Here is a 14,544-nt window from a genome sequence, read left to right as displayed (position 1 = left end):
AGGACTATATATCCGTTGGTGTGTCATTCTTTCTTTTCCAACATATTTGATTCAGACAAAGCTTTCTGATCAAGCATGGAGTGTTTTCACCCTACAGCCCAGAGCCACTGTCCACACTGTCACGCCAGCCTGCAGCAGACGGCTCCTGTCCAATACAGTGCAAGGATCCCCAACAGATACAATGTAAGTGCGGTTGATGATCAACCTCGCCTTGAGGTCCACGACTCCCCTACGAGGTTGGTTTCATCACTTACAATTTCACTTGTATATAGGCCTACAGTGTATCCCAACATGAACATGTACAGTAGCCTATTTGCTATTTACTAAAAAGCTTGAGAGGCGGGTAGGCCGGTGACCAATAGCAATGATTACTAAATGATTACAGAGCTATTAACACTTAACAAAAATGTAAATTACACCTCATTTAACTCTGATATTATACAAAGAGTCTTCATACTTTATACAGACACATTTGTACATTTCAAATTCTATGGTGGACTGGAATATAAAATGGTACCTGCTCTTGTTTTCAGTCGATACAGTACAATCAGCAGTGGTGAGGAACAGAAGGCCAGGAGGAAAGGGAAGAGGATCAAGTTTTGTCTCTGGAGATAGAGGGAAAACTAAATTCAAGCAGTAATGGACAACAACACTAATCTCTAAGCCCTATTGCTAAACCAATTGCTAGTTAAAGCAATCACAAGAAGAATTACATCCAAAACATACCCATCGTCAATCATGCAGTAATTGAGCTATATTGGAATCAGTGGTCAACTTTCATAATCCATGATTAATGGCAAATAGACGACTAGGCTAGGCAGCTAGGCCAACAAAGTGATGTAAATCTGAGAACTGCATTGAAAATAAAGTTTTTTTATTGAAATGTATCTCCACAAGCAAGAGGCTTGTGTAGATTAAGTGGACATTAAAGGTTAGAAGGCTAAGGGAAGGAAAGTTAACAGGCAGCAAACCTGAAATACACTGGCGCCATCTGTTGGAGAGATGTATAGTACAGCGTCAGAAAATATATATATGCGCAATTTACATCGGTTTTATTTTTTTACTGGTAAGTAAGAGTTGAGTTATACAGCCTAACTAGGCCTAATTGAACAACAGACACAACCAGGATGTTATGAAATGTTGGTTTCATTGACTTTACAGTAATCCCGATCCCTACAGTTTCATTTGCAATATTCACATTATCAGATGGGATGGACCAAAACCAACACGTTCCCGATCTTGATGAATACAACAAAATCTTGTGGGTGTGTGTTAAAAATGTACAATAAATAACAACAAACGTAATTTAACTAATAAACCAACTAAGTGGAAAATGCAGCACTCCAGAATAAAAGATGCAAGAGCGGCTCAGGTTTATTTGAGAACACTGGCGCATTTCGGCAAACAGCCTTCTTCAGAGCAGACTAAAATGTGATACTGGGGAATGGGGATGTGGGTCCCCCTTTTAACACCCACTGCCTTAACCAAGGGTGGTTTCCAGAGGAAGCACACCTGCTTTTCTTTCTTAACCACTAAAGCAATATTTCATACATCGTAATTTCCTCCAATTTTATACTACAACGGTATTGTGCAAAAATAGCTCATCTAAAAGCTCACAACACACCACATTGTGACATGTTATGAGCTCGTAGATGTTTTTTGAGCTATTTTAGAACGTTTCTTTTTTTCTTTTTTCTTTTTTTTAGTGTTCACCTATGACATGCCCAAAATAGAGATGCCAAGTCTAAAGTGGTTGAAGGGTAATATTTTCTTAAAGTTTTGACATCAGGATCACATTTTTTATCAATCGTGAGTGACAATAATAAATCATTATATTTATTATTAGCCTTTGGGCAATATATTTGCCTTACATCAACATTTTTAACTACCGGTACACAAGTTTCAAATGAAAACTAGGTTAGAACATTTTTTCGTGACTACACTATACCCCAGGCCTTCAGCCATCAAATAACCCATAACCACATTATCCTGGTATCCCTATTTATAGCAAGTATTCTAAAAACGTAATTTTTAAAAACATTTCATTTTATTTTATTCCAAGCTTGTGGGTCAGCAATTTTTTGATATTTGTGAAGTATATATGGCTCCAGTGGTTAAGAGTCCATGAGAACGCTGCTTAGACAAACAGACACACACAACAAGGTTGGAAAAACAAAACCCTCCACAGAAATCCATCAACTATATTAAGACATGGGAGTCAGTCACAAGATGCCTTAAAGTGAAACAGAGACACTAACGGAACAGCTACCAGCACTGTAAATTACACCGTACAATCCTCAGGGCTCATTTATCCATTTGAGTGTACAAATGTAACCACATGGATCCTTACGGGTCCTAACACTGGATTTTACTGTTTGTACCTTCTTTGAAATGTCCCCCCAATTCCACACCTTACACTTGCTACTTGCAGATTTATAATTTTACAAAAAGATCATTGAATCCTTAAGGGGGTGCCAGGTGGGGGGCTTGCCATCACTCATCACCTGGGGGTGGGGGACATTCAAACAAATTCAGAAAAAGGTGTAGTGAGTTCATGAAACTCATAACCTATGCTTTCTCTGGCTTATGATTTACAAGGTTTGTGTAAGAACACATGACCATCAGGATGTTTTGAGCCATCCCATGACTTGTTTTTCCATTTCGAGGGAAAAGGAATGGGGTTATTATTAAAACATTTAACCCCCATACATAGACATTAACCGAGTGGTTTTGTGAATTTACTGTTACATACAGTATAAATGTTACATTGAGACGGTTTCATGAATAAAAATACAAATCTAATATAACATGGAAAACAAGGTCACAGAAAGTGAGAGACTATTGTGGACGCAGGCACTTGCTTGCCTAGAGTCTCGCTCGCCAGAGCTGGCAAGCCATGGTGGACGGAATAGGTCCGTTTCAAAATTGCACGTGAAACGGAACAAGTGCTCCCTCGTCCTCGACATACGCAGGATGTGGAGTAAAAACAAACAAGCACTCACTCGGACTGCTGGCTCATACATAACATCAGCAGGGTCGTGATACTGTGGGTAGATCGGACCGGGCTCCAGGTCCGCAGACACCCCAACCCGCTGTACCTTCTTCATGGCAAATTTATGAAATGCAAACGTTAAGAAAAATTTGTTGAGGAATCCCTCAACCATACTCCCCGTCTATATTTCCATTAGATTAGGCACAAGGGTTTTCTTATTAAAACTGGACGTCTCCTGTGATTCAGAGCAGTGCCCGTTTCCTTTGTCGTTGTTGTGATGCCGTTTAATGCATTCTACATCCAGATGTCGAAACAAGACAGAAACGTGCAGCAATGAATAGTGGTGTGTGCTTATCCATTCGTCCTTCCTTCAACCCAGCCATCCCTTTCCCTCCAGTGTCACATAACTGGATCTATTTGGACTTTTGGACTTTAGTATAACAGAAGACGGGGTGGGTAGTATCTGGCTCTTCACTTGATCATTTGATCAATCCATCAAGCTCCATCAGGTCAATCTATCCATTCAACTGTCTCTATACATCCAACCATTCGATAGGACAAGAGAAGGTGTCGTCCATCCATATAACATGTTAACACCGACTATGAAATACGTTGTGGAACTTGTGGTCTGCCAATGTAAAAAAATAAGGAAAAAAAAGATTACAATGGAAACAATGCATGAATGCATCCACCTGTCCACCCCTCCGTCCTACCATGGGTCCAACCATCTCTCTAGCCAGCCATCAGTCCTCCCATCGAGGGGGAGCAGGGTTGACACTGTGGGGCACGGTGGTGTTGGTTCCACAGTCAATGTACTCGTACGACTCCAGGGAGAGCTGCTCAAAGTGAGCCAGGTAGTACACGGTCATGGACATCCTGCAGAGGACAGACACAGCACAGCACATATGAAAAATAATTAGAATGATATGACAAAATCCTTTTTCTTACATTTCTGAATGAATGAATGGACTTACAAGAAAATACTCACACAATTAAAAAAACCTTAAATATTCAAATATTTCTGCTTCATTACTGTACAGTGTGTGTGTGTGTGTGTGTGTGTGTGTGTGTGTGTGTGTGTGTGTGTGTCATCCAGGTAATCTGTGGGAAACAGCTAACTCCACCTATACCTCTAGAGATAGGGATTAAGACTGGCTGCCCTTGGAGCGCAGTTAATTTTATAATTGCCCTCAACCAGTGGTTAAAGTGGTTATGTCTGTGTGCCCCCCACGGTGTGATTTCACCTAACCCAGTACAGGGCTACGCAGATGATGTCCAGTTGGCCTCCAGGGAGGAAGGAGTCATTAAAAACATGCTCGCCAGGACAGATTCATTTCTGGAATGGTCAGGCCTGGAAGTCAAGGACATTAAATGTGCTGTACTGTATGAGAGAAGGAGCGGAGGAAATAGGTGGTACCACTCTAACACCGACACATGCCCTGACTTCAGAATAGCCACCAAACCCATACGTGTGTTCTCCCTTCATGAGACATACTCCTACCTAGGGCATAGGTTTAACATTGCAGGTGAATGGAAGGAACAAGTTAATCTCATCTTGTCCGAGTTCACATCAAGGTTGGATCTTATTGACAGATGCTCTCTACCATTAACAATGAAGCTAGAGGCCATTAGACCAATAGCACTGTCTAAAGTCCAACACTTTTTCTCCAATGTTCACCTTATGCAGAAGGTACTAAGCGAAATGAACAACAAAACAGTGAGCTTAGTACGTAAGTGGTTTTCCCTGAACACACACAGCACCCGTGACATTATTCACCATCCTCAGTGGGGGGGCGGGCTGGGTGTACCGAATGTGTCATGGATCTATATCAGCATGCGCATAGCTCATCTATTAAGCATGCTGAATAATGATGATAAGGATGTTAGGGAGCTAGCCAGATCTTCCCTGTTCCTCGATATGAGGAGACGCAAGGTCCCCTTAGCCAGGGAGCCACAGCCGCACTTCCTTGGGTTCAAAAGGAAACCCAGTGGGAAACTGGACACTCGCTCCCCAGGCTTCGGTGTCTCGTCAGATTGGCCGGATCTGAACGACCTCTGCATCCAAGCCGGTGTGTCCCTGGAGTGGGCGCGGCCTGACTCTGACTGTGGAGGTCTCTGAGGACATAATAACTGACCTTCTCACCTCTGTTAGAGCAACAGTGACCTACAGCGGACACACCCACCTGTTGACACCTAAGGGTGCCCGGCGGACCCTGTTGGATATGTTCCAACATCGGCAACAACAACACTGGACTGGACTCAAACTCCAGGGGAAACTGGCTTGTCTTCCCCATGCTGACCACTCTGTTTCCCATTCATTCATAAGGAACACTGCTCTCAATGAGGACATTATCACCTTTACAGTAAAAGCCAGGCTACAGATCCTTCCCACCAAACTCAACCTCTCCCTCTGGTTTCCCTCCACCCATGCACCTCATTGCTTGCATCACACCACAGGGCTTGTTACAGAAACCATGTCACACATTCTGAATGGCTGTTTTGCCTATAAAGGGCTTTACATAGCACGCCACGACAGAATAGTTGATCTCATAACTAAGGACATATCCAAACATTTTGCACTGTCTGTGAGAATGTACAAACATTCCTGTGTCAAACCTTCCATGTTTCAACTCTGTACTGAAAATACTGACATTTTTGCACATCTCTCTGCTAACACACCAGATGTTGTTGTGGTTAATGAAGAGAACAAATCAGTTTTCATTCTTGAAATGGCCTGCACCTTTGACTCTAGCTTAGAGGAAGCCTTTATGACTAAGGTCATTAAGTACCAGCCGCTCCTCCAGTCCATCATTGAACTAGGCTATAGGTGCAATCTATATGTGTTTATCTTCGGCAGCCTAGGACATGTACACAGTTTGGTCGTAAGAGGCTTCCAACAACTTGGGATGCCGAAAAAAGCAGCCAAACGGCTTGCGAAATTCTGTGCAATATCTTCCACTATCGGTAGCCGCCAAATATGGCGAAGACGCTGTTACCTGTACCCCTGAAGGGTGTGTGGGTATTTATTTGTTCGGGATTTGCTGACTGCATTCTGTGCGGCACCTTGTAAATATTTGTGTCCTTGTATTTGTATCTCTTATGTGGACATAAATAAATGATTAAAATGTGTGTGTGTGTGTGTGTGTTTGAGAGAGAGATAGGAAAGGCACGAGGCCTTTCCTATATACTGTATCTAGGGAATGACATGCAGCAAAATGGGGTCAGACTTGAACCTAGGCCAGCTGCAGGAACAACCATAGCCTTATTTGTGTGGTAGGGGCAGTCTTACCAGACGAGAGCCACCCGGGCGCCATATTAATTACATGCATGCATGGTACATTGTTTACAGGCCAAGAAAAACTTCTGAGAATCATGTGAGGTCAAGTGAGGCTTTTGTGCCTGCAGGGGCCATTGTGTGGGTTGTGCTTTTGGCATAGAAACAAAGGAATATAATCACAAGCGGTGTTCCTTGCAGGAGGAAACAAGGTTATTATAACCAACTGAAACTAATCAAATAAAGTTAGATGTGAAGGGGGGGGAAGAAACATTTTAGGTGAAAGAGGCTTTACAGGATATAAAATGGGGTGGGGTAGCCTAGTGGATATGAAATGAAATCTTAAAATCTTATATTGTGAGTTTTTATTAAACTCAAATATTTTTATTTTGAATGTCACTCTTGAAAAATACTAGTATAAAGAGCAGGTGGCTAGCGCACATCCAGTTCCTGTCTGGTGCTGGACTAAGGTCAGTACAGTGAAGAGAAGAGACGTTCGGCCGCAGGCGGCCGAAACTTATATATTATTATATATACTTATAAACACCATTGGAGCAAACCTGTGTGCGGACTCTCTTCTCTTCACTCTTGAAAAATACACCATATAACACCACATAATTTAAAATAAATTAAAAATAACTAAATGAGCAAACCCACTTTTTTAATATCATGATTTTGAAAACAAAAATAAATAAGAATATGCAAAGAAATATAATAACCTAGTGTACTAATCAGATAAAGTTTGACATTATACACCATTCATTGTCTTTGTTGCATTAGCTTTAACCACTTAAATCCTAAACATTTTCTTGCCCAGAGGTAGGGATGGGTTCATGTGGTTAATCAGCATGGCGGAATGCACAATCCCTCTCACACAGTGAGTCATGTGAGTCGATGTTCAAGTCACGATGAAAACTTGGCTAGGAGTCAACAGGCAGATAAAAGACTACTCTACCTCTTGTCTCTACTCTGAGATCTCAGTTTCTCTCGACTGTTACCAGATCTCTAGTACCAAATACTTGACACGGTTTGACAACACGGTTCCACAGCTAAACATTGTGTAATAGCAGATCGGCTATTACACAATAGCCGATCTGCTATTGCTATCACAATCGGCTTTTTTTTTTTTAAAGCTTCGTTCTTATATCATTTGACAATTTGGCTAATGTCTGACCAGTTTTTATAGTATCTCTGTATATTATAGTAACGGTCCGTTTTGTTTTATTAGTCAATGGGCCTCATTTACTAAGCTTGTTCACGCACATATTTTGTATCTGCATTTAAACACCTTTCCACATTAAGTCTTACCATCTGATGAGGATAGTGTCCATTACCCCATTTCCGATGTAGGACAGTTGAGGATATGTTCCTCTCAGTAATCAATTTATATGTTGGCATAGGATATGTTCCTCTCAGTAATCAATTTATATGTCCAGCATCCTCTTTTTACCCCGACAAAGGTAATGAGCAAGTAGAAAGGACAATATGATCCATTCCAAGTTTGATTAGCCTTTTGTCATGACTTGTGAGGTTAAACATTGTAAACTAACTTCTTATTCTCATTACCAGTGAGAGTAGGCTATTAACTTAATTAACGTTCAGTGTCGTAAAGGAATATGTATCCCTACTCTCCTTCAAAACTGCTCTCAAAGAGCACTTACGGGTGGCTGCAATTCGAAACTGTCCCCAATAAAAAGTCAAAGCTTAGTTACAGTAGATGGCTAAGGAGCCTTTCTCGCAACACTTGTAGAGAGTTAATTCATAATTAACTTAAAAAGCACATGTGATAAAATCCCACCCTGTCTAACTCACTTTGTCACTAGGAATGGTACGGCTGTATCATCACCAAATCTAACTTGCGTGGTTTGATGAGAGTATAATCAGAAATGTAAAACACGTATTAAGTAGGAAGGAAACCTCTCACTCTCGTAGTTTTGCAAACAGTTTACCATGGTCAATGTGGCCAACGGTTTAAGAGGGTTTAAGTGGTTATGGTTAACGGTGTAATTAACAGTGCTTAATGACACATTTGTTAAACATATGTCAACGATATGTCAAGAGGCTAGCAGTCTGTGTGTTTCTTCCCATGTTTTATAGATAGTTTAATGTATCATGGAAGTCCATGGGGTTGAGATCAGGCTGAAACCTTACCCAAATTTAGAGTCATACGTCACAAGCCTGCAGGTATACCGGGTGATACTTACTGTAGGTGTATAAACAGAGTGTGGATCTGGATGGAGGTTTGCCTGCAGTAGTTACTGGAAGAGACAAAACAGGGGTAAAAAGTATTAATGAGGGATGTTGTTCAAAGGAAAGGAGTACATTAATGAAGATGATTAATTTAACACTAGATTATTCTGCATCAATATAGAGCGCCGTCGTCCTGACGTCACTCGCTCATCCCTCATAATTTCTCTATGGAGAATAACATGGGGTCATCTTCAAATCGTCTCGTATAAGCATTGTGGTCCAAAAATAAACATGCTGTCTCAGCGATATTGTCAGGGAGGTCTCTCTGTATCGTTTATGACAGTCAGTCACTCATATTTGATACTACCGATACTACTCATATTTGATACTACCGAAAATCGAACTAATTCAGTAGCAGTAACATTAGCATTTTCTCTGTCAGTTGATTCTTCATATCCATACGAGTGAAACAGCCGGGATGACATGTGCATTTTTCAAGCACAGGTCTTATATGAGACGATCTAAAATCCCCCTATGGGGATTACAATGCAAAGAAAAAAGTGCATGAACCCATAGACTTGCGCCATCTACTGATATTGACGTCAGACTTCGGTGCTCTATAGACACTGTAAGACAAGATCATTTTCAGGTAGATAGATCAATCAATTGAGAAAGTATTTAAATGCATTCCATTCAGGGTTGCTTAAATCCAATTTGATTCAATAATTTTAAAATAGGTTCATGTCGCTCCCTGTTTGTGTTCTATGTGCGGTTCTCTGCCTATATATATATATAAACTTTCAAAAGACTACTTTTGCAAAACTCACTTCTCCTTTTTGTATATTTAGACCACTAAAACCAACTGAAGAAAAAGCTTTCATCATAAACGTCTGTAAATACAACATAACAAAACACTGTAATGTAACAACAAGTCACACCAAACAGCACCATCAAAGGAAAACGATGTGCTGCACATATTTTACTCAAATACATTCAATTATTTAGAACTGGAGTAACTCCAGAGCAATCCGATCAAAGGTGGACATGGATTTTTGTCCATGTATACAAGTATACGATAATTATAGCTTCATAACAGAGAAAGTATCTCCCATCATAAAGAACAGGAAAGATTTGTGTTGCATTTTCTAAATTCTTCAGTATTATGTGCTTTAAATCTGCCATTGTAATGAATAAAATGATGTTTTGCTCTGCATGGTAGAATATGTTAATACAATATAGCTAGCACATCTGCAGTGGCTGCAGGTGGTCTCCCTACTCATCCATTGAGACATTTAGACCCTGTGTCTTGACAAAGTGGTACTGGATAATTGATCATTACTTAGGGGCATACAAGTTATGCAATGCAGCTTTAAAAGATTTCAAGTTCCCAGGGAACCACCACCCTCACTCCATATATAAACACCCAATTCAAGTAAGGAAAAGATAACTCCACAATAAATAAAACAACATGCCTGTCGACACATGCTTCATTTTGACAAGACACACATTAACTGTTAACAGCGTTGGCTAAAATATGACTCCAAAACACCTTCCCACATACACTATGAATGACACATCTGTACCCACTAAGGGTTTTTCCCATCAGGCAAATCAGCAACAGTGGCCACTCACTTAAGTCCCGGGTCTGTCAGTTTGATAGGGATCTCAAAGGAGTACTGTAGAGGAGAGAGAGAGACAGAGAGAGAGAGTGTCACACGCAGTCTGTCAGTCGAAAACAAACATTACCTCCGGGTTATAATTCACCTTATCCGATAAGTGAAGTTTACCAAGGCGTGACTCGTAGGAAGCGCTTACAACACAAACGTCCTTTATGTGGGGCAAACAAATGAAGCTGTATAGTGTGGGCTTTATAAGGCATGGTAACGGCGAAGCTATGGTTGAGAAGAACGGTACAGAAAGTCAAGCATCATCTTCACAGAAAAGACCTTCTTGACTTATTTTCATCTCAGAATGATTCTGTAGTTTTGCAGGTTCCTCAAAGAATATAGTACTTTTTTACTTTCCTTTTTTACTGCTGCTGAGACTTATTGTCCTAGCCACGGACACGTGTCTGAGTCCGATACACATACCAGGAAGGTGGTAACGCATGTAGAAGAACATGCTATCCTTTCCAGTTCAGTTTCCCACTGAACAGGTGCATGAATCAGCCCGCGGGAATGCCTAGTGCAACAACAGAGCGCCCTCGCCAATTGTCTTTCCACCCACAAGTACAGTCAATTGTGTTGGGGCGCCCTGGTCAAGGCTTTGAACCCCATTCTCCAATGTGGTGGGCAGAACTTTAACTTTAAGTGCATAAAAAAAACAGAGATTTCAATAACAGACACAAATACAGATATTTAAATCATTTAAAATGGAAGGAGCTCTCACTATATTATCAGACAGTGGTTTGACAGTGGTGACGTTCTTGATGAAGACCGTTCCCACCACCGTCTCGAAGTTCAGAGCCTGGACCGTCAGGTTGGAGGCCTTCACCTCGAAAAAGTTCTGATTGGTTATGTTCAGGACATTCTACACAGGAGAGATGAGATATGATTGGTTAACAATAACATTTTATCCATCCATGATCCTTCCATAGATCCCTCTATCTGGATCTCTCCCACTCTCCCTATATCCTCTCCCTATATCCATTCCTTTCTCCATGCTTCGCTTCTTCATACATCCATCACATCTGTTTTTCTTCTAGGGTTGGGTGATATAACTTCAAAATCCAAACCACAACTATTTCTTGTTTGCCTCGATTACCGGTATGTTTTTTGTTTTTTTTGAGGGGCGCTAGAGTCTCCTATGTCCAGCTTTGACGGTTTGTGTAAACACATTAATCAGACTAATCTACATCTTTATTATTAAGTCACAAGTGGTTATTGGTTCCAAATATCAGTTTCTGTATATATTTGGTTCATTTCCCAGACCTAGTTTCTTCATTTTTTTCCTCTCCGTCCCTCACACCCTTCATCCTCTAACCCTCCCACCAGTCTCCTGTCTTTCCTTCACTCATTTCTTCCCCCTCCATCCCTCTTTTGCCTCGCCTCTTCCTCTCTCCTACTCACAGTTACATGCATCTCAACCGTATCGTCCTCGTCCATGAAGAAAACAAAGACGGACTTCACGGCCACTGGCGACAGGATGACAGAACGAGGAAACAGGAAGAACAACACCAAGGTGCTAACCAATAGGCACAAGGCCACAGACACCGCCACATAGAACTTCCTGTTGAAAAACAGAGAACAGGTGACACCTCAGAGAGCTGCAGAATTTCATAACCGTTTCATCATCTAAAGACAGACAGACGCACGCACGCACGCACGCACGCACGCACGCACGCACGCACGCACGCACACACACACACACACACACACACACACACACACACACACACACACACACACACACACACACACACACACACACACACACACACACACACACACACACACACACACACACACACACACACACACACACACACACACACACACACACACACACACACACACACACACACACACACACACACACACACACACAGAATTGACAGGGCACTTTTATGACAGCCATCAAAACATCTATTCTGTACAATGTTGTGAAGTCACAACTGACTGAAACAATGATCCCTTACGTGTGTCTGGGTCTCAACCTCTGGTCATTACAGGGAATAACAGCCACCAGCTTGCTCTCCTGACCTGGAATACAAACAACTGATTAAAACAACGCTGGGCGTTTCCTGCACGATATCAACACACCTGTGACATTGCTTGAATGCTTACAACAACGTTTTTAATATACTGGCAATGAAGCCTGCATGTCCGTGTAGGGCAGGCTATAGCTGCCAGAACACGTTATGCTAGAGCAGGAAGCTGTTTGGCACATTTGTCCTTCCTTAAAAACTACACACAGTAAAATACCAAGTCAAGAGTTTACTTCTGGCCTGGGACAGTGCACTTTTACATTCCTGGAGTAATTATAATGAACACTCCCTCACGATTATATACTGCGAATATATGCAGTATGATAATGTCTTTCTTTAGCTTATGGTTTGGCTTTAATTGTTTGATAGTCTCCCGATAAAAATACTGGCCACGCTTTCACAATTATTATGAGGTTATTATGGATGTGGTGTATTGGTGGTGTGCGCAAGTGACCAACGTTGTGCAAGTTTGCGTTTGTGTCAGTGTGTGCATGAGTGTTACATTGCGTGTCGCATTATTACAGAGTTTTGCGGCGTAACAGTGATAGACAAATGTTGCAACGTCTCTCTCTCAACTTGCCTGAGATTGCGTTTCAAGAACTTTCAACCCATCTATGCATGAGTGCTGTGCTGTGCTGCTGTGCGTGCGTGTGTGTGTTACCTCTGGGTATCCGTCCAGTGCCCTGGCAGGTGGGACAGTCCAGGGTCTCCGCTGAGCTGTGCCTTCTGCTGCTGCTCCGTCTGGGTTTGACATCCACAATGATCGGTGCCTTGTCGTCCCCGCTGTCAATTCCTGCCGCCTCGCTGTGGCTGCTGGACAACCTGCTGGCAAGAGTCCCCATAATACCTGACAATAGAACAGAACACAGAATAGAATAGCGTGGTGGAGCAACGTTATAGTTATCAGATGATGCACATATTTGTGTGAAGCCTCCCATGCACTACAAGGTTTTGACAAGATTTTTAAAAGATTTTTAAAAGACTGCATTCTAGTGTCTAATGTAGTCTTTTAAAAATCTATTAAAAATCTTCAAAACTCTTAATGTATGGGACGCATAATGCTGTTGACTTAATGTTAATTATAAATTACAGCCGGCTACAGTTCAGACTTTGAACAGCCCATGACTTAATTTAACACATGAAACAGATAATGATATGCCTATATATAAAACAGGCCTAGATAGAGAGGTTATACTGTTGTATAACATGGAGTCTCTACTCTCTTTATGACACAATAACATAATGGGAGGCTGGGAGCAGAAGTGTGTTGGCCTATGGACCAACATAAATCGAATTCAAGTTTTGTTATGACGATCCATACAAGTGAGTTTAGTGCAAAACACATTATTATAAAACACAAAAACACACAAATCCGCTCACAACGCCATACTGTACTCATAATTTATTATAGTAGGCCTATAGTGGACGATGACCCAGTTTCTTTTCGTCTCAAACAACAAAGCTTCCTCCAAAACAAACGTGTTGCTGCGCGACAGCTAGCTTCTTAATCTTACCTGGTAATGATGTTGGATTAATATGGCGTTGACAGCAGCGTCTTCATCATCGACACGCTGCTTTCCTGCGTTCGGAATACAGGGTAGACATTTTATGTTCAGCTCCGACACAAGCAGACTTTGATTATGGTTACATACGGAGCGCAGTGTTTTGTTTTCCTCCTCTTTGGTCTACTGTAGTCAGTAGTGTGGAATGAACCCTGTGCTCTGATTCGACTCGCGTCACCCGTGGAAAGCCTGCCCTAGTGCCCTCGTTTCAGATCTACGCAAACTGCGTTCACTTCATGGGGCCAGTCCAATGGCGGACATGGACAACCAAAAGGGACAAGTCCTGGACGAGAAGTAGGCAGAAATGCATTGGACTCGGGCAACAGCCCAGCTTTATAATGAATGATCTATTAAATCCCTTTATTTTAGATTGTTTTGTAGTAATAGTAAAACATAAAGATTAAAGACACTTTAGTTGTTACTGTACAATACTTTTAAACAGTTGTCATGTTGCACACGTGCTTAAAATAGCTCTTGTTTGCGCCGCCCTCGCTGTAAACAATGTACAACTCCAGCTTGGCTCAGTTCAGGCTGCGTGAACAGCGCTCGAGCGCTCGGTTTCTGCCCCCTCAATATCGCAACTCTTCTATTAGATGGCGCTGGGCTTCATATCTATGCTGGGTTTACCCATTGAGTTTTTATAACTTTTAACAACTCAATCCGTTGTCGTTGTGTTGTGTACGTAGGCAATCGAGTCTTTCCCACACTGTTGACTAGCTCTGGTCAAGGCTGGTGGGCGAGGTTATGGTTAATGGACCAGAGCTAACTGTTGACATGACACAGCAGAAATTGTGAAATAGGCTTGAATTTGCTGCCTCCC

General features: G+C 41.7%; 1 protein-coding gene across 1 annotated transcript; it reads right to left on the bottom strand.

Moving 5' to 3' along the window:
- Window positions 1-861: 861 nt before the first annotated feature.
- LOC308323926 (transmembrane protein 106B-like) lies at window positions 862-13,933 on the bottom strand. Its single transcript, XM_080775790.1, has 8 exons — window positions 13,677-13,933; window positions 12,824-13,009; window positions 12,094-12,157; window positions 11,525-11,684; window positions 10,845-10,985; window positions 10,089-10,132; window positions 8,471-8,524; window positions 862-3,868 (listed from the first exon to the last, which is right to left on the bottom strand). Exons 2-8 carry the CDS (start codon window positions 13,002-13,004, stop codon window positions 3,736-3,738), a joined length of 777 nt encoding a protein of 258 aa, XP_080631916.1. The 5' UTR covers window positions 13,005-13,009; window positions 13,677-13,933; the 3' UTR covers window positions 862-3,735.
- Window positions 13,934-14,544: the final 611 nt, after the last annotated feature.

Source organism: Protomyctophum bolini (genome assembly GCF_963924005.1).
Source record: "Protomyctophum bolini genome assembly, chromosome: 11".
NCBI classification, from domain to species: Eukaryota; Metazoa; Chordata; class Actinopteri; order Myctophiformes; family Myctophidae; genus Protomyctophum; species Protomyctophum bolini.
Note: the sequence above shows the minus strand (reverse complement) of the source record. Positions and strands in the feature narration are given on the sequence as shown.

What these genes read in the sequence shown, in the direction of transcription:
- LOC308323926 (XM_080775790.1), bottom strand. Translation starts at nt 13,004, where the DNA reads ATGGGGACTCTTGCCAGCAGGTTGTCCAGCAGCCACAGCGAGGCGGCA. An exon ending in CACTGGACGGATACCCAGAG is followed by an intron (nt 12,158 to 12,823) that starts GTAACACACACA and finishes TTTGTATTCCAG; the next exon opens with GTCAGGAGAGCAAGCTGGTG. An exon ending in AGGTTGAGACCCAGACACAC is followed by an intron (nt 11,685 to 12,093) that starts GTAAGGGATCAT and finishes GTTTTTCAACAG; the next exon opens with GAAGTTCTATGTGGCGGTGT.